This window comes from Eriocheir sinensis, chromosome 63 (assembly GCF_024679095.1).
Source record: "Eriocheir sinensis breed Jianghai 21 chromosome 63, ASM2467909v1, whole genome shotgun sequence".
NCBI classification, from domain to species: Eukaryota; Metazoa; Arthropoda; class Malacostraca; order Decapoda; family Varunidae; genus Eriocheir; species Eriocheir sinensis.
Window position 1 is genome coordinate 3,378,578 of NC_066571.1, and position 19,233 is coordinate 3,397,810.

General features: G+C 46.6%; 1 protein-coding gene across 16 annotated transcripts in view; it reads left to right on the top strand.

The window, feature by feature from the left end:
- LOC126986861 (serine/threonine-protein phosphatase 6 regulatory ankyrin repeat subunit B-like) overlaps nucleotides 1-19,233 on the top strand; it is a 124,462-nt gene that overhangs the window by 84,022 nt on the left and 21,207 nt on the right. For 14 of the 16 annotated variants that reach the window (XR_007739999.1, XR_007740001.1, XR_007740000.1 and 11 more), the window contains exons 6-9: nucleotides 9,330-9,468; nucleotides 14,556-14,663; nucleotides 17,365-17,563; nucleotides 18,186-18,329. Coding sequence is in view for 11 of the 16 variants with exons in the window: in XM_050843323.1 (XP_050699280.1) it covers nucleotides 9,330-9,468; nucleotides 14,556-14,663; nucleotides 17,365-17,563; nucleotides 18,186-18,329 (590 nt within the window). In the remaining 5 variants the exon portion in view is untranslated. The remainder of the gene's footprint in view (nucleotides 1-9,329; nucleotides 9,469-14,555; nucleotides 14,664-17,364; nucleotides 17,564-18,185; nucleotides 18,330-19,233) is intronic. The other 2 variants (XM_050843317.1, XM_050843322.1) reach the window with 2 other exon arrangements.

Genomic DNA, 19,233 nt, shown 5'->3' on the forward strand with positions numbered 1-19,233 from the left:
GTTATTTAGTTATTGTAAAGAAATTATCCTGTCCTCTGGTTATAGATAAATGGCATATGAATACAATTATGCTCAATGAAAAAAAAAAATATTATTGGACAATGGGAATATGGCCTATGCCGTTGCTGGCTGTAAGGGGCGCTGGAGGACGGCTCGACGCAGGAAGGCGTAGCGGCGGTGGAAGACACAGATGAGGAGGGTAGTCAGGATCACAGTGAGCGTCAGTACCGTAGTCAGTGACGCGAGGATGGGGTATACAGTGTCGGGGCGAAGTTCTGGCCATATGGTGAGAGAGGAAATGGGTTGTAGGGTGATGTTCGGTGCAGTGAGTTTGGGTAAGGTGTCTCCTAAAGAGTTTAAGGGTTTGAGTTGTAGGGGAGTTGTTGGTGTCGGCAAGTTGAAGGGTTTGAGGTTGTAGGCATGAAAGGTTTGGTTGAGCAATAGATGGTTAGATTGTTTAGTTGTTAGGTTGTGGGATGTGAGACTGCAGGCCTCTAAGATGACAAAGGAGCCGTGGACAGCGGTGTTGCTAGGTCGGGATCCAGGGCAAGTGACTGTAAGAGCAATGGGATGATGGAAATAGAAGTAACGCCAGGGTTTCACTCTAAGGTGGAAGATGGTGGTATCCTCGACTGGGGTGAAAAGACACAGAGATTCAATTGGGGAGTTTCTAACTAGACCCAGCTCACAAGGATAATTACTGGTAGGCAAAAAGACGTACTGGTAAGCAGGGCAAAGGTACATCTGGAATCGGGTGATATGGCAATCATGAAAGTCAGCTGGAAAAGCAATGTGCATGAAATCTGATGAAACCAAGAGAGTGGTATGAGATGCAGATAGTTGGTAGATGGAAGAATTGACAACTGTAGGGGATGGATGAATGTGATAGATAGTGAACATATCTGGCGACCTAAAGGGGATATGCACCAAGATACCATCTGTAGTCAATGTTGCCTCCATGTAGGGATAATAATATTGAACCTGGGTCTCACTGAAAACAGGAGTTAAGCCTTTTTCTGTTCTGGCCCACTCAATGACATGCGTAAGTTCCTGAGGGGTGAGAAGGGAAGGGGTTACAACACCATCTAACACGTCTCTGAGGAGTGTAAATGTGTCCTGCAGTGCTAATTTAAAATTTGTGATTGCAAGGTAGACAGCTCTGAGGTTTGCTGCCATTAAAGCCAAATGGTGAGCCAATAAGTACTGGTGTTGGTCCTGCTGAAGCTGGGTTATGAGGGATGTGAAGTTGTTGAGGCGGTCTATGATAACTTTTTGAGTCTTAACAACCGTCTCAATAGCTTTGTTTTGGGAACTGAGAACAATGGCCTGGTTATTCAAAATAGTACCCCATTTGTCTAACTGATCGTGAACCTCAGCAACATCGGCTTCTGTAGCTGTACCAATGAGGCCTTTTAACAATCTCCCACCAATGTCGATGAGACCACGCTTGGACCTGGCGTGGGCTACTGGTGTTTTAAGGTAAGTTGAAAAAGGGGTCCATTCTAGCAGACTATCAAAGGATTGTTGGATATTTAGGAAAGATAGCATGAGAGTAGAGAAATATGTCAGCGTGAGTGGATGGTTTAGTTTATGAACTGTGTCCGAGGTCTGCTGGAGAACCGCTTCCGCTTGCTGGATCTGGCGCCGGAACTGGGGTATATGGAGTCGCTCCAGCTCACGAAAATCGCATAGGGTAATGCGGACATCGACCACGTCCTCCACCACCATCCCGGGCCGTCTGGCTCCACGATTGCCCCCACACGTAGGTGTTGTTCATAGGAGGGCTGCTTCGTGGCATTTGTGGGGAGGACCAGGAGAACACCTCCCAAGACACATAGGCAAGGGAGTAGCATCGCAACTGGGTGAGATAATAGAAAGTGGTTAGTGGATGGATAAGGTAAAAAAAAATTGTGGGAGAATAAGGGACACTAAGGGATGAAGATGGTTCTCCGTACAAATGCATCAGTGTGCAGATGTGTATGATCTTAGTTTCTTCCTGTAGTCGTTGGTAGTGTCCACCTCAGCTGGGCCTGGAGTATTTGTCGGTGTCGTTAGAGGGTCGTCAGGCGCAGGGGTCGACTCCTCACAGGTTGAGGAAGAAGGTCGGTTAGTGCGTTTTAGGTGGTCTAGGTGTGCAAGCTTCGTTTCCAAGGTAGTCAGGTGGCGGATCTTGACCTTATTCCCTTTGTCGTAGGACAGTACTCGGTACGGTCCCTCAAAGCGAGGTGCTAGTTTGTTTTTGGGTTCCTGAATTTTTAAATAGACAATGTCCCCTGTGACCAATAATTTGTCGGTAGCTGATTTCCATTGTGACGCATTCATGGCAGCCTTGCTATCCTCGATGTTGGAGGTAACCCGTTTATAGATCTTCTGGAAGTCTGTCCCTCTGACTCGAACGTAGTCATCAAAATTATAGATGGGTGTGTCCTCTTTGAGGAGGAATGAGTATGGCAATCGATGGTCCTGGCCAAAAATGACAAAATGAGGTGTGTCACCTATTGATTTATGGAGAGATGAGTTAAGAGAAGCCATTACCTGAGGCATCCATTCGTGCCAAGTTACTGAGACATCACCGACCAGAGAGCGAAGTGTCTGAATGATTTTTCGATTTTGTCGCTCGACCATGCCATTGGAAGCTGGATGATAAGCCATGGTATTTACCTTATCAACTTGGTATTCCCTGCAGATTGCCTCCAAGATTTTATTGTTAAATTCTGTGCCATTATCTGAGATGAGGACTTTAGGGGTGTTATATTTACAAAAGACTTCATCAATGAGAGCTTTAGCCACAGTAGTTGCTTGCTTGTCCACTATGGGAACTAGAACCGAGAAACGACTGAAATGATCAATGGCAACCAATAGGTATTTGTGGCCTTCAGTAGTTTGGGGTAATTTCAATAGGTCAATAGCAATGGTATCCCATGGCTCTAAAGGTATGGGATAGCTTTTGATGGGGACTTGCTGAGTAATGGATCCATAATTTTCTGCACAAGTGTGGCAGTTGTTGATGTAATCAATGATGTCGAGCCGCATACGTGGCCAATAATATAACAAACGGGCTTGCATCAAAGCTCTACTTTTTCCAGGATGTCCTGCATGAGGGGAAGAATGTATGTTATGCAAGATCATAGAGACTAGGCTTTCTGGTACGACGATTTGTGTAACTTCCCTATGCGGACCGTATTTAGTTGTGATGTATGTATTCCTGACGAGGATGCCGTCGTTGAGATCAAAGTCAGTTAAGGGGACAGGTAGCGTTGGCAAGGAATTGGGGTCGCCACTCTGCAGATAGTATAGGATGGGTTGACAGAAGGTATCTGTTTGTTGCGCTGCGCGTATGGAATCATTCAAAGTTGGGTCATGAGTTCGACTTGGGTCATCAAAATGATCTACATCCATGTCCATTATCGCGCCGATATTTCTGGATAGGGCGTCCGCTACCTGATTTACTGCTCCAGGGACATGAGCAAATGAGGGATTAAAGTCTTGGACAATGAGGCTCCATCGGGCCAATTTCCCCGTGAGGGTTTTAGTATTGAATAATTCCACCACGGCTGCGTGGTCGGTTCTGACATGGATATTGTAGCCATAAATGATGTCACGAAAATGACGTAATGCCCACACGACCGCAAGGGCCTCAAGGTGGGTAGTACTGTAGTTTGATTCTGCTTTGTTGAGCGTGCGACTTGCATATGCTAGAGGTTGTAATTTATTTCTAACATCATATTGCATGAGAGCGGCTCCTAGGCCCTTGCCACAAGCATCTGTGTACAGGAAAAAATCTTTTGTGTGGTCTGGGTAGGCCAGGACAGGCGGGGATGTTAGTGTTGTTCTAAGGTTATCAAAAGCTTCCTGATGTTCCGCCCCCCATGTAAATGTGGAGTCTTTGCGCAAAAGTTGAGTGAGGGGTCTTGCAATGCGTGAATAGTCCTTGATAAAGGATCGATAGTACCCGGACAGTCCTAGGAAGGAGCGGACAGACTTCACGTCTGTTGGCACAGGATAGTTAAAATAGCCTTGACTTTGTCAGAGTCGTATGTACACCATTCTGATCTAGGACATGGCCTAAGTATGTGATGCTTGGACGCAAAAAATGACATTTTGGGAAACGCAGAGTTAGACCTGCCTGGTAAAGGCGATCAAATACTTCTTGTAGTAAGGTAATGTGTGAGTCGACATCCTGTGACACTATGATGATGTCATCTATAAAGGCGAAAACCTGTTTGCCAAGGAGGCCATGCAAAACTTTGTTGACTAGCCTTTGGAACGTTAGTGGCGCACCACTAACTCCAAAGGGGAGTTTACGAAACTGCCAGTGACCCGAAGGGGTAGAGAAGGCTGTAAGCGGTTTACTATGCTCATCGAGGTCTACCTGCCAATAGCCACTTGCTAAATCTAAGGTCGTGAAAACCTTGTTGTTGGTGCCCATGCTGCTTAAAATATCCTGCAAGTGAGGTAATGAGGGTGCGAAACAGCATTTAGTTTCCTGTAGTCTACAACTGGCCGAAATTGGCCGTTTTCTTCTTCACAAGGAAAATGGGAAAGTTCCAGGAGAAGTAGTGTGTTCTATAATACCTGATGCTAACATGTCTTTGACTGCAGTATCTAGGATAGGTCTTTGAGAGTGTGGTGTTCTGTATGCAGGCACATAGATGGGGTTGGTATTGGGATCAACCGGTATTGAATGTGTTAAAACATTTGTGGATCCAATAGGATCATCCGGCAGACTGACAATGGAGTGGTATGTCTCTAGTAGGTTGTGCAATTTCTCCCTTGCTTCTGGAAAAGCTAGATCTTCGAGATGAGTAGCTAGGTAATCATTTACTTTTTGTTTATGATGATCACTCCGCAAGATCTCAGAGGGGGAGATGATCTCTGATTCCTGTACGCTACCTATGCGTTCAGGTAGAACTTCAAAGTCAACGACGCATGTCCCTTGACGGAACTTGCGTACGTACGGGGATGAGTTGTGCATTATTAGGAAGTTTTGACCATTTTATCTACTTTGCAAAGTGCATCCTCCATAGTCATGGCATTCATCTTCAAGCTCTCACTCATACAGATAGCCTCACATTCATCACTTATACCAGCAAGACGCATTTGAAGCATAGCTGATCCACGTCCTTCTAACGTGACGTCATTCGCCAGAACGCCGTGGACCCTCAAATGCTCTTGCGAAGAGGAAGAAGAGGAGAGGGAGGTAATGTATTGGAGGATGATGCACTTTGTTCCTTAATAACATGCACTGCTGGAGATGAAGTATCAACCAGTGACCGCTGGGCCACGCTAGAAAGATGAGTATATTCTCCATCGGCGGAGGAGAAGTGCACAACAATGGCTTTGGGGCCGTGAGTGTTCTAATTGGTGTTTCATGTTGGTAAACACAATCTTCTGCTGGAGCTAGGGACAAGCAGTGTTCCATAGATTGAAGACCCAAAAGAATATCACCTGGGATATTCAAACCATGACACACATGAAAGGTGGCTGTAATCGGGGACAGGAGTTAGCCAACTGGATAGACAAGGGGGTGTGTCCAACTACTTTAAATGATGTGTCATCTAGTCCACTTAATTTTAGGCAGGGAGGTTCCAATACCAAGGTTGTCTTTGCGTCATGTAAGGCACGCAATGTTCCGATGTTTATGATATTGGGACATGCCCCTGTGTCCATGAAAACACTAATTTGGCGACCATTACACTTAGCAGGGACAGTCATGGCAAGGGAGGATTGGGGATAAAGAGCAATGCGGTGGTGTTTCATGGTAGTGGTTTCAACATCCGTAGGTTGGGTTTCAATGTCAAAATGAGCTGTGGATGTACTTGGTTTGTTTAAAGGTGTGCGGGTTAGGGGTGTTGTATGAATACCACGCACCTGGTGTGATTTGTACCTGAGCCTATGTTATTGCGGGAGACGTGGCGCGCAGGCTTCCCCGACGAGGTACCTCCCCGGGGCCTCGCGCGGCAATCCTTGGTGTTATGGCCTGATGTCTTATGGTAGGAACAATATTGATTTGACTGTTGGGTGTTGCTGCCGTACCAGCAATTACGTGTATGGTGTCCTGTGATTCTGCAGTTGTAACAATATTGAGTGTTATAGCCACGCCCGCGACCCCTGCCTCTAGTGTAAGGGCGGCGGCCGCGGGGTGTGGTAGAGCGGTTCCTAGAGGTCTGAGCTCCGGTCGGGGAGCGACTTTGGGGACGCCCCCTCTGAATTCTGACACCCCTCACCGCTGAGGATGGGGGTTCTGTTGGTGGCTCTCGTCCCGACAGGGGACTGATGTGGTTGAAAAGGGTTCTACCTTTTGGGAGGGGTTCTTCCTTTTGTAACTCTTTGAAGAGTGTCTCCGTGCAATTGAGGAGAAAGACAAAGTATGAGAAAAGGCGACTCACATCCTCAAGGTTCATTTTCTCATCGGAAGTCCACGGGGAGTGACGGAATTGGGTTTCAAACTCTGTGAAGGCTCCACCCGCGACGCCTAAACAGTCATCCACTGCAATATTGGCCGTTATTTTGGGACGGTAGGTAGCCGCTAGGCGGAACAAGACTGACAGGGCACCTTGTTTGCATGTGGAGCCGAAATGGTTGATGAGATTCGCTTTCGCTTCATCATATGTTTTGGCTTTCTTGAATGCGTCACTTTTTATAATGGATTGAGCCCGACAAGGGCCCGTGTGGATGCTGTCGTAAAGGTGGGCCAATTTCTCCTTTTCATTTGTATATTGGAATTTGGTAAAAGCATCCTCTACCCTCTGCAGGTGAGTTAGGAGGTCGGGGCCGGTCTCCTCTGAGCCCGTATATTTTGGATTTTTATCCTCGCCCCTTAAAATGACGTTTTGAGGTTTGTCACTCATGGTTGGGTCACTTTGGTGCTGTTCTGTCTGGGAAGAAGTAGTCCGGGAAAGCTCTGGGGGGGAGTCTGAGGGGAGCTGCTCAGCAGGAGGTAATGGGGTTGCTGGGGGAATAGGTTTTGGATAAGCAGCTCCTGAACGGAGGACTGTGTGATGGGGAGTATCAATCGTTAAACCGCTGAAGGCAGAGGATAGAGCCTCTTCCAATTTTCGATCCTGGGACATGGGGAGTTAGACGGGGGAGTCACTTAGCTGTGTCTGATGCATTTGTAAGGAGACCAGAGCATGATGGTATGGCTGATGTATGGTGAGGGGGGAGACTGGGACGTAGGAGATGTGGGTTAACTCACTTCTCTCTGCTCTCCGGCACAAGCTGTAATGTAGGGGAGATATTAGGACGTATATAAGGAAAATTACAGGATGGGAAATTTTAAGTAAGAGTAAAGGGAAGTTTATAGGAAGATTCGTAGGTAATCCGTAAGGAAATGGTAAGCTACCTTGGGTGTGAAGCAGTCGTGAGGTCGCTTGAGGAAAGAGAGGGGCGGTACAAGGGCATAAATGACTGGGATCAGCAGATGTGCGGATGGCGACACATATCACTGGGATCAGCAAGGCGTGGCTGCCGCCGGCGAAAGAGGGGTAGGGCTGGTGAACGGGGAGGGGAGGAGCGCTGAAGGCGAACGGTATTGAATACAAGAGAGTAGGGATAGGAATTTAAATGTAATCCGTGTAAGGGATTAAGAACAAATGAAATGGCGATTATATTTGGGTAAATTAGTGGAGAATTGGAGACGAGGGTGGGAATGTTATTTGAAGTGGGGGGTTTCGACAGGACATGTACTAAATTATGGAACAACGTTTCGTCTTACTTGAGTGATTGTTCAGGTGACAAACCAAAATTGTGCGGCGTGTTCCACTAGCCGGGGGTGGGTGTTGACGATGCTGTGATTGACGGCACGCTGACGCTGACCGCTGACGCGTTGATTTGAGCTGCCTGGCCGTGGCTACAACCTCTTCACTACTAATACGGCTTCCTCTTCCTCCTCTTGTGACTGTGAAGATACAGGGTTGGGGGAGCTCGGCAGGGGTAATCCCGTTAATTGAGGTGGGATTTTTGGGTAGACTGGTCACGGACGTTTGCTGAGTGGTGGCAAAGATTGTTGGTTTGGTGATACAACGTAGGTGATGACCTCTTTTGTAGGTGCAAGTACGAGCGATGGGGCTTGTAGTCGTCTCATAGGGACTGTAGTAATCCCGTAATTGTAGAGAGGGTGTGCTGGATTTTTCGATTTTGCTGGAGTTCACACTGGTTCACTGGTATGGAGTCACCACGTAATTTGAGGCACTTTGTGTAGGCCAGTATTATTTGATGATAAATCCTTTGTAATCGCTTTGTAATCGCTTTGTAATCGCTTTGTAACCGCTGCCACCAATATAAGTTTAGCAGGTTTGGAGTTAAAGTCCTTGCTTAACTTATCTTTTTACTGGTTTTGTGTCTTACACGGAGCGTGTGATGTGAACTCTATCGAGACGAAATGATGACTGCCTCGGCAGCCGCACAAGCTATGTGCGTCATCTTTCGTTCATGAGGTTGCCTAGTCACAAAAGGATTTATACAGATAGAAGGAGAAGAAGTGGAAACGGATAGATATTTAGGATTAATATTTACATGTTTACAGTCTGTATCTGAGTAATGTCGTCTGTCATTGTCTTTATAAGTTTGTCATTGCTTTCTTTCTCTTCTTCCTCCCATGACTTCCTTTCTTCCCCCTTTTTATCTTAACTCTCGTCCGTTGTTATATGTATTTCTCGTCATCTGTTTCACATTCTTCCTACTCGTTTTTCCCTTCGCTCTCACCCTCCTTCATCTCTCCGTTCTGCCAACCTGCTTTCCACTTTCCCAACTGTTCGTATCCCTTTATGTCCAAATGTGTATGTTACTATATTTTTCCCTCCTCCTTTACCCCTTTATCTTACTTCTTTGCCTCCCTCTCTCATGGCCTTCCTCCGTGCTGGGTCACTTAAACTTGTACTCAGTGGAATGAGACGTAATCTGTAATTCAGTGGCTCAGCGTACTCAAACTCATCCAGGGTACTCGTGAGGTGCAGAGGGACAGATCAATGATGTGTTTAAACCCTGTGCTGGTAAAAGGTGTTCAATACCACGACGTAAATCCCTTAACATTATCGAATCAAGGCGGGGGTATTAATCTAGTAGCTGCGGGGATCATGTTTCTTAAAGGTCCCTCTAAGCGAGAAAAATGAGAAAAAATCATCACTCACGCAAACCATTTCATAATATATTTCAACGCATTTGTGATCAGTTTATGCATCATCTATTTTGGGGGGTTTATATCATGGCAAAAATATGGCCCGTCGCTGGTACACGGTAAAGCCACAAATTTGCCTCATCGCTGCTACCGGGTTAATAACAAGCATATTAAGCAGTCATTCAGCACTCCGTCTCTCTCCCCGCCCCAGATGTGTGGACCCAACAGTGAGATGGGCAACGACGTGCGGGTGGGGCTGATGGTGCTTCGGAAACTGCTGCAGCACGGCGTGAATGTGTCTGTCACCGACCACGACGGCCGCACGCCCCTCCTCTGGGCTGCCAGCGCCGGTAGGAGAACGATGCCTTTCCCTCACCCCTTAGTGTCTCGTAGGCTCGTGAGGTGTCGCTGTAGGTCGGACTGAACACTACACCAAGTTTGCCAGCAGAGGGATGTTAGTTGACGGTTCTCCGAAGACTATAGGACTGACATAGCTCATCAGAAAGGGAGGGGGTGCTTAGGGAACATCAGCTTCGACAGGAAAAGTATAACGAGCGTGGTCACAAACGCCATGATGTCGAAATGTTTGGTACCAAGTTAATAAAGATGGCGTCTGTGACCACGCTCGCTATACTCATCCTGCTGACATAGTTCTTAGGGGTAATAAATAATATACTTTCCAGGAGGCTTACTAAACACCATACCCGACAGAAATTTAGTAGGCTCGTTAGTTTTCCCGCTGAGAAGTGTTGGATTGTTTGGGATTTTCTCCAGTTATAGGATTGACTTGATTCTCTATAAGACTTTAGGATTGACTTAGACTTTCTTAAGGATGGCATAATTGTTTGAAGGAGGCTTACCAGACCCCATACTAGACCGAAATTCATTAGGCTCACTATTTTGTCCGTAGAGGAGTGTTGGATTGTTTGGGATTTTCTCCAATTATAGGACTGACTTGATTCTCTTTAAGACTACAGGACTGACCTAGACTTTCTTAAGGATGGTGTAATTGTTTGAAAGAGGCTTACGAGACGCCATACTAGACAAATTCATTAGGCTCACTGGTCTGCCCGTAGAGTAGTGTTGGATGGCTTAGGGTAATTTTGAAAGCTGTACATAGGGCTAACTTCGACTGCTTCTTGAGGATAGTGAGACTGTTCCTAAGTGGCTTGAGGGACCCCGTAACAAACAGGAACTAGGATAAGCTTAGAATGTCAGGTGGTTTTTGGTTTACCTTCAGATTGACGTGTAGGATCTAAGAGGGCTGTAAGTCACCTGATCCTCCACTATATATGCCTAAGGAAATAAGGTTAAGATTCTAGTAGTCCTAATGATGTAAGTATATATTATCTATTTTGTAACTGATATTATATACTTACATACTGAACAGGCTATCGTGTCGGCCGTATATATTCCGCCTGAAAACAATGACCAGCTGCCTTTCACTATTGATATATTCTCAGGCTCCGCATTATGGGTTGAATTTGATGTTTCTGTAACTCACCCTTTCTCGAAACAAGTGGAAACCGAATTAATGCTTCACAAAACTAAGAAAAGCTAAATAAAAACACCGGATGAGGCTGGCTGGTCACTGTTTCTTCAAGGCTGCAACCTTTAGGCTTTAGAGGAGGACACAGTAGCTTCTTGACACCCCCAAAAGGTCGGGGGTCGAGGTGGAGGTCATAGTTGCTTGCAGTCGTCTCCCATGTGACCGAGGAGAGTGTAGAACCAAGGTGGCTTGTAACAGAGGCCATCGATTAGCTGGCTGGGAAGTGCTCCAAGTAATTGTCACAAAAAATAAAGGTTCACTCTTCAGTTCTAGTAATTCTAAAGTGCTTCATGGTCATTAGGTCACAGAGGTCAATAGGCCAAGTTGTGGTTAAATTCATTCCCACCTCAGTTCTAGTAATTCTAAAGTGCTTCATGGTCATTAGGTCACAGAGGTCAATAGTTTTCGTAAGCTACACTTTTGTTTGAGAAATTATCGTCACTTTTTTCTCATTGGCCTAACCCGGTAGCAGCGGGGATCATGTTTCTTGATGGTCCCTCTAAGTGAGAAAAATGAAAAAAATCATCACTCACACAAACCATTTCATAATATATATCAAAGCATTTGTGATCAGTTTATGTATCATCTATTTTGCAGGGTTTAAATCATGGCACAAATTTGGCCCGTCGCTGCTACCGGGTTAACACTCATCAGTAATTATCTACATAGCCTTTATTTTTGTATGCTCTTCCTACACCTTCCGATCACTTCCTCTACATTATAATCACTTCCTGCAGTTCCGTTCCGGCGACTCTGACAAAAAAACAAAGCTCACCAGATGACAACAGCACACCAACACGCCTTTTGTTGTTGTTGTTGTTGTTGTTGTTGTTGTTGCTATTGTATTTACTATAACATACTCTCTCAACATATTTTCACTCACTTTTGATATATACTGCATTCAAAGTGTATTTTTCCATCAACACGTTATAACTGAAGCGTCTGCCCACTTGAGGCTGTCACGATGAGCAGGTCAGGGTAAGGGAACCACGCTGCTGCCATGTGGTGTTGGCAGACTCGCCGGAATGGAGCATAGTATTATCTTGGTCTTTGCTCATGCATTTTCATACCATTATTAGTATTTTCTTGGTCTTTGCCCGTACATTCGTCCTCCTTTTATTAGCATTTATATGTTCTCACTGTTCTAGTATTTTCCACTCTTTTCCATATGCAACTATATAGTCTCTAATGTATTAAAAATTCAGCTGTAATTTTTGCCTCTTGCTTGCATTTTTGATCAGCCGAATTGCATTATCTTCACCTTTTTTTTTTTTTTTTGGTGATATCTTCAATATTGTTATACTACTCGGTCATATTCCCATCCGTGATCATATTTACAATTTTCTCGATCACTCATTGTGCGAATGGCTTTCACGATAACTTGACGGCTAAGCTCCTCCCCCTCACCCGTTTTGTTGCTGACTGGATACCGCCCTGGAGGGGGGGGGGCGGGGGGGCTTATTCGTCAAGTTAGCGTGGCCAGGCTGAAAGGTCATAGTGCAAGATACCTAGGAGGCCCTTCAGGCAACAGTAGGTCACAAGTCAAAGGACGGTGCCACATTTTCAAGTCTGTAGAGATGTTTTTTTTTTTTTTTTTTTTTTTTATGTGTGTCACTCCCATATTATTTCAGACACGATGTTATATTCTTATTAATATTCTTCAGATTGTTATTTCAATTCCCATTATTATCATTTCCCTATTATCATTATTACTATTATTATTATTATTATTATTATTATTATTATTATTATTATTATTATTATTATTATTATTATTATTATTACTATTATCAGCAGCAGCATAATCCTCATCCTCTTCATGGTCGCTGTCTACATCACAATCACAACACATCTTCAAGTCTTACTGAACACATTGTTTATCACACCTCCCCTTCCTTCCACTTGTCACCACGTATGTCATTATCACCCTTACCGTCACCGCATCATGACCTTCGCCATTCCTTAGCCTTGGCCTCGGGTGACCTTTCCTGTAGTAAGGGACCCGCCACGCCCTCTGCCGTGGGCCGCGGGGCGACGCCCTCTACGGCAGGTGCGCCCTGCCCCGCTCCGCCCACCTGTACATTTACATATTAATTAACACCTCAAGCACCTGAAGAGCCTGACAGTGCTCCTCGACGTGTGTGTGTGTGTGTGTGTGTGTGTGTTTGTGTGTGTGTGTGTGTGTGTGTGTGTGTGTGTGTGTGTGTGTGTGTGTGTGTGTGTGTGTGTGTGTGTGTGTGTGTGTGTGTGTGTGTGTGTGTGTGTGTGTGTGTGTGTGTGTGTGTGTGTGTGTGTGTGTGTGTGTGTGTGTGTGTGTGTGTGTGCCTGCAAGGTGTTCTGCTCTAAAATAATATATGTTAAACGTGTGTGGGGGGGTCATCTCTCTCTCTCTCTCTCTCTCTCTCTCTCTCTCTCTCTCTCTCTCTCTCCGTAATAAAATTCACTTAAACTTATAATTAAATGTTACCAATGCAATCTCTAACACTCAGTTCAAGGTCAAGGTTAAAACAGTTCCGCCTTGGGTGAGATCAAGTAGTATTTTTCTTCTTTTTTTATGAGTGAAGTTCGTGGCGTGTTTAAAACGAGTTCGGTGCGTGATTGGCGTCGTGGGTGAAGACGTGACATAAATACCTGCGCAGAACACCTTGCACGAGAGAGAGAGAGAGAGAGAACGCCTCCCTCCCTTTCCCCACCCTTCCCTTGCTGCGCCCTCCTTAATTTCTCCTCCCCCTCCTCCTCCTCTTCCTTCACCTCCTCTTTTTCTTCTTCCTCTTGTCCTCTTTCAACCTTTTTCTCCCTTTCGCATTTTTACACTTTCATTTTTCACTTTTACATTCCTCTCCTTTTTCTCTTTCCCTTCCTATTCCCTTCGTTCCCGTGCTTGCGTCTCCCTCTGTCCCTTCCTCTGTGCCTTCCCTCACCCACCTAACCTCAGCTGACCTCACATGCACGTTGCCCTTGACCCAGCTTGTCACGGCAGCCAGGAAGGTCACTGCTTGGGAAGGAGGGAAGAGCTAGGGGAGGGGAGGGACTAAGTGCATGGCGGAGGAAGGTAGGGAGAGAAGAAGGGGAGGGAAGTGTGCTTGATAGAGAGGAGGAAAAATAATCAGGGAGGTAAATGGTGTAGGAAAAGGAGGAATTGACGTGGAAGTATAAGAAGAATGAGGGAAGAAGAGAAGGGAAAGAAGGAAGAGAGAAGGAAGAGAGGTTAAGCATGAAGGCAAGGAAGGAAGGATGATAAAGGGAGAAATTGCAAAGACGAGAGCGAGAGTGAGAAGGAAGTACGTAGAAAATGAAGAAAAAGGGAGAGAGTGACGTAATACATGAAGGTGGGAGAGAGTGAAAGTGAGAGACAAGCCTGAAGAAAGAAAACGGAGAAACTTGAAAGGGGTGACGTAATGCATGAGGAGAGAGGGAGAGGGACAGGGGGGAATGCACGTAAGGAAGGAAGAGTGAGAGAGAGAAAGCCTAAGGAAGGAGGAATGTGCATGAGAGAGGAGGAGCATACCCGAACTTGCATGACATTATGAGGAAACACAGACTCACCCTTATTGATGGCTTAGTGACCTTTGAGCCTGGCATGAAGGGAGGGAGGGAGAGATGGAGGGAAGAACTTGCATGTGGAGGAAAGAGAAGTAACTTGTTGCATGGCTTACGTAAAAAAAAAGTAAAAATAGCTTCGGATAGGGAGGGAGAGAGAGAAATAGAAAAAAAAATAGCAATGGAAGGTAAAAACTAGGAACCGCATGAGGGACAGAAGAGGGGCAGGAGACAGGACTTGTTGCATGACGTAGGACGAGAACCCTTACGCTGCATGTGGAGGAGGGGGGAAGGCGGAGATGTGTGTCGCCCTTGTGTGTGTGTGGCACGCCTGTGTTGTCTTGACAGAGGTGCGGCCGTCTCACGTCTACTGTCCCTCAGGCAGTGCCGATGCCATCCTTGCCCTCGTCAACGCCGGTGCCAGCGTGAGTGCCGACGACAAGGACGGCCTGACAGGTGAGTTTGATTGTCTGGGCACAGGTGGGACGAAGGGGAAGGCTGAGTAGAGATGGAAAAGTGTATGTGGGGTGTTAAGTTTGTATTTCTGGGCACAGGTGGGACGAAGGGGAAGGATGGGGTAGAGATGGAAAAGTGTATGTGGGGTGTTAAGTTTGTATTTCTGGGCACAGGTGGGACGAAGGGGAAGGCTGGGTAGAGATGGAAAAGTGTATGTGGGTGTTAAGTTTCCATATCTGGGCACAGGTGGGACGAAGGAAAGGCTGGGTAGAGATGGAAAAGTGTATGTGGGTGTTAAGTTTCCATATCTGGGCACAGGTGGGACGAAGGAAAGGCTGGTTAGAGATGGAAAAGTGTATGTGGGGTGTTAAGTTTGCATTTCTGGGCACAGGTGGGACGAAGGGAAAGGCTGGGTAGAGATGGAAAAGTGTATGTGGGGTGTTAAGTTTCCATATCTGGGCACAGGTGGGACGAAGGGAAAGGCTGGGTAGAGATGGAAAAGTGTATGTGGGGTGTTAAGTTTGCATTTCTGGGCACGGGTGGGACGAAGGGGAAGGCTGGGGTAGAGATGGAAAAGTGTATGTGGGGTGTTAAGTTTGCATTTCTGGGCACAGGTGGGACGAAGGGGAAGGCTGGGGTAGAGATGGAAAAGTGTATGTGGGGTGTTAAGTTTGCATTTCTGGGCACAGGTGGAACGAAGGGGAAGGCTGGGGTAGAGATGGAAAAGTGTATGTGGGGTGTTAAGTTTATATTTCTGGGCACAGGTGGGACGAAGGGGAAGGCTGGGGCAGAGATGGAAAAGTGTATGTGGGGTGTTAAGTTTGCATTTCTGGGCACAGGTGGAACGAAGGGGAAGGCTGGGGTAGAAATGAAACAGTGTATGTGGGGTGTTAAGTTTGCATTTCTGGGCACAGGTGGGACGAAGGGGAAGGCTGGGGTAGAGATGGAAAAGTGTATGTGGGGTGTTAAGTTTGCATTTCTGGGCACAGGTGGGACGAAGGGGAAGGCTGGGGTAGAGATGAAAAAGTGTATGTGGGATGTTAACTTTGCATTTCTGGGCACAACTGCGGTCATGGAGGAGACGGGTGAAAAACTGTAAAGGTGTGTGTTGAGTGTACGCGTCTTGGCACACCTGGTGTCATTGGGGGAGACTGTGGTGAGTAGAATCAGTAGATGTAAAAGCTGGAGTGTCGAGTTGACGTGTCTTGGTACAGCTGGGCGAGGGGGGAGGTTCGGGGAAGAGATGTCAAGGTTGGGTGTATTAAGGTTAATGTGGTCAGGTGTCAAGGGTTGTTTCAGGTGTGTACAGGTTTGATAATGAGATGTGTTCAGGAAAGGAACTGGCCGGCAAAACGAGAGTGAGGCTGGGATCTCATTTGATATGTACAGGTGCAAAAAGGTGGTTGAAATGGAGTTTTAGTCGACGGGTGTGACAGTGGAAGGTGTTTAATAAGGTAGAAAAGTGGGGTAGAGACTCAGGTAATTAGATGTAAGGTAGAAATGTGAAAGGTTAATTATCGACTGGTGCAGGAAAAGATGATGACAGTGGGTGACGATAAGCAAGTGTGAAATATGATAAAGAGGATGTTAATAATATGGACAGGTGGAGGTCTGAGGTACTAACGTAGATATGAGAGTTAGGTAAGTATTGGGTCAGGTATTGGCAAGTATGAATACATGTTAAAATTGGGTTATTATGGATACGATAAGGAAAGAGTTCGCTAGTTAGATACGGAAAAGGTTGGGTAATCAGATGTTATTGTGGGGAGAGAATTGTATTGATGATGGACAGGTGCGGAAAGGTGTTGAGTGTGGGTAGTGATTGGCAGGCGCGGCATTTGACTAGAAAAGTTTATAGGTAGGACAAAGGTGGAGGCAGGTGAAAATAGATCAAAAGGTGAAAGTGTTTTGTGTTAACTATGGACAGGTGCTAAAAGGTGTTGAAAGTGAGTATGGACGAACGGGTGCGACTGATGTTTTAAGGAAAGGAATTCAGCGGCAGGACAAGAAGAGGTTGTGGCTAATAGATGTAAAAGTGAAAGTGTATTGGGTTAGGAATCAACAGGTGGGTAACAATTAACAGGTGCGATGTATGGGAAACTGTTCAAAGGTGGAGATGTATTGTGTTAGATATAAGGGCGCAAGAGGATGTTGAAAGTGTGTATAGCGTTGGACACTTTGGACAGGTGCAGAGAGGAGAGGAGGAGTTGGAGGTGCTGGCGAGGGAGGACAGCAAGATATGATTTTAGAGATAGAAGTTAATTGGAGAAATTCATGGCGGATGGTGAGAGATAAAAAAAACTATATGTGTATGGTGGATGAAGATTGGAAAGAGCGGAAGAGAGGGAAAGAGAGAAAAGTATGAGAGAGGCAGTGTACTTACAGAGGTGTGGGGGCGTAAAGGTAAAACTAGGGTGCTGCAAGGTGAGGGTGGACAGGTGTGATGGCAGGGTGTTCATGTTCAGGCGTGGGCGGACAAGTGTCGTGTGGGAGGGAGGGAGACGGGCCTCAGACTGATGTATTGACGCTATAAATAATGAACTGGAGTGATAGGTCATGGTGTTTGTGAGTGTGTGTGTGTGTGTGTGTGTGTGTGTGTGTGTGTGTGTGTGTGTGTGTGTGTGTGTGTGTGTGTGTGTGTGTGTGTGTGTGTGTGTGTGTTCCCCGTCATCCACCTACACCCTCCCCCCCTTTCCCCCAGCCCTACACTGCGCCGCCTCCCGGGGTCACCTGGAGTGTCTGGACTGTCTGCTCAACTTCTGCGGCGCTGAGGTAGACACGCTGGACTCGAACGGGTGCACGCCGCTCTTCTACGCCGTGACGCTGGGCCACGCGGACTGCACGGGGTTGTTGCTGCACCACGGCGCGCACCCCGACAAGCAGGACCGCAAGGGCCGCACGTGAGCACCGGCGGGAGGCCTCGTCCGCCTGGCCTTGACCCCGCCTCAGATTGTGTTGTTTTTCTCACGCGTGACAGGAGCAATAAGGGGGAGGGTGTGCCTAAAATAGCTCCAGATGCCCCTCCACAAAAATTTTGATATACGTAAAAACTGAAGTGGCGTTGCATATAGGTGACCCACTTCCCTCAGGTAAAAACGTTAGAGGAGGGAAAGTGAAATGTTGATGATTGTTGTCACACACGCCAGGGGAGGAAGGGCTGGGTGGAACTTAAGAAAACAAACACTGCCTGCAGATATTGATTCACGCAGATTCAATTTCCTACAAATATGAATACACATACATGTCTTCTGCAGCCAAGGCCCATATTCTCAAACCTCTCGGGGCTTACACACCAACATTTAATAAAGCTTTCGTAGAGATTATGGGTATTTCAATGGGTAGTTTTATGAGCGCGGTGGTAGTTTGACAAGGCATCCGCACCATAAAATGAAAAGCGTGCACTCATAAGAATCCGGCTGCTCCCTTTGACCTTTAACCTTAACCTAACCTGACATCCTAACCACATACGTATGACTCACGACCCAGACCTTTGACCTTGACCTTGCTATGCTTCACCCTCAGGCCGGCGCACTGCGGGGCCGCCAAGGGACAGCTGGAGACCCTGAAGCTGCTGCATGCGAAAGGCGCCGACATGTGGAAGAGAAATGTGAAGGGCGACTTGCCGCTGCACGAGGCCTGCCAATCCGGGCGACGAGATCTTGTGCTGTGAGTGTCTGACGGAGGAGAGGCAGGAGGAGGAGGAGGAGGAGGAGGAGGAGGAGGAAGAGTAGGAAAAGGAAGAGGAGGAAGAGTAGGAAACGGAGGAGAAGGAGGAGAAGGAGGAGGAGGAAGAGGAGGAGAAGGAAGAGGAGGAGGAGAAGGAAGAGGAGGAGGAGGAAGAGAAGGGGAAGGAAGAGGAGGAGGAGAAGGAAGAGGAGGAGGAGGAGGAGGAGGAGGGCAAGGGAAAGTGAAGGAGGCAGGGTGGATGAGACGAAGATGTGCTGATGCAGACGAAAAAAGAAAAAAAGGAGGGAACATTAAATGACAAGAAGAAGAAAAAGAAGAAAGATCAACAACAACAAGAAGTAGAGAAATCAATGAAAAGAGGAGGAAGAAGATCAGTGAAAAGAGGTGGAGGTGGAGGAGAACCAGTGCAATTAAAAGGAGGAGGAGGAGAAGGACTGATGGATAGAGGAAAGGAAGGGGAGGGATATGATTGAGAGAACGAGGAGGACGAAGAAGAAAAGAACTAAGAGGTGAGGAAGGGGAAGTGGAGGAGGAAGAGGAGAAGGAAAATATTTAAAAGAATGAAAAGGAAAAAAGAGAAAGACTAAGAAAAAGAGGAGGGGAGTAGGAAGAGGCGGAATAATATGAGGAAGACGAAGAGGAGAAGGAGGAGGAGGAGGAGGAAGAGAATTTGCTTCAGTCTGGGGTTTCAATCACTTCATTTTTGCCTGACTCACTTCACAGAGCGCGGCGGTAAAGGGAAAGAAAACGGATTATGGAGTGTGGCTCGATGACCAGGGAAGGAAAGGGATCAAGGCTTCTTTTAATCTGAAGAGCCAAGGGTTTCTTTTCGTTCTCTCTCTCTCTCTCTCTCTCACACGCAACCTGAAATAACTGAATGAAA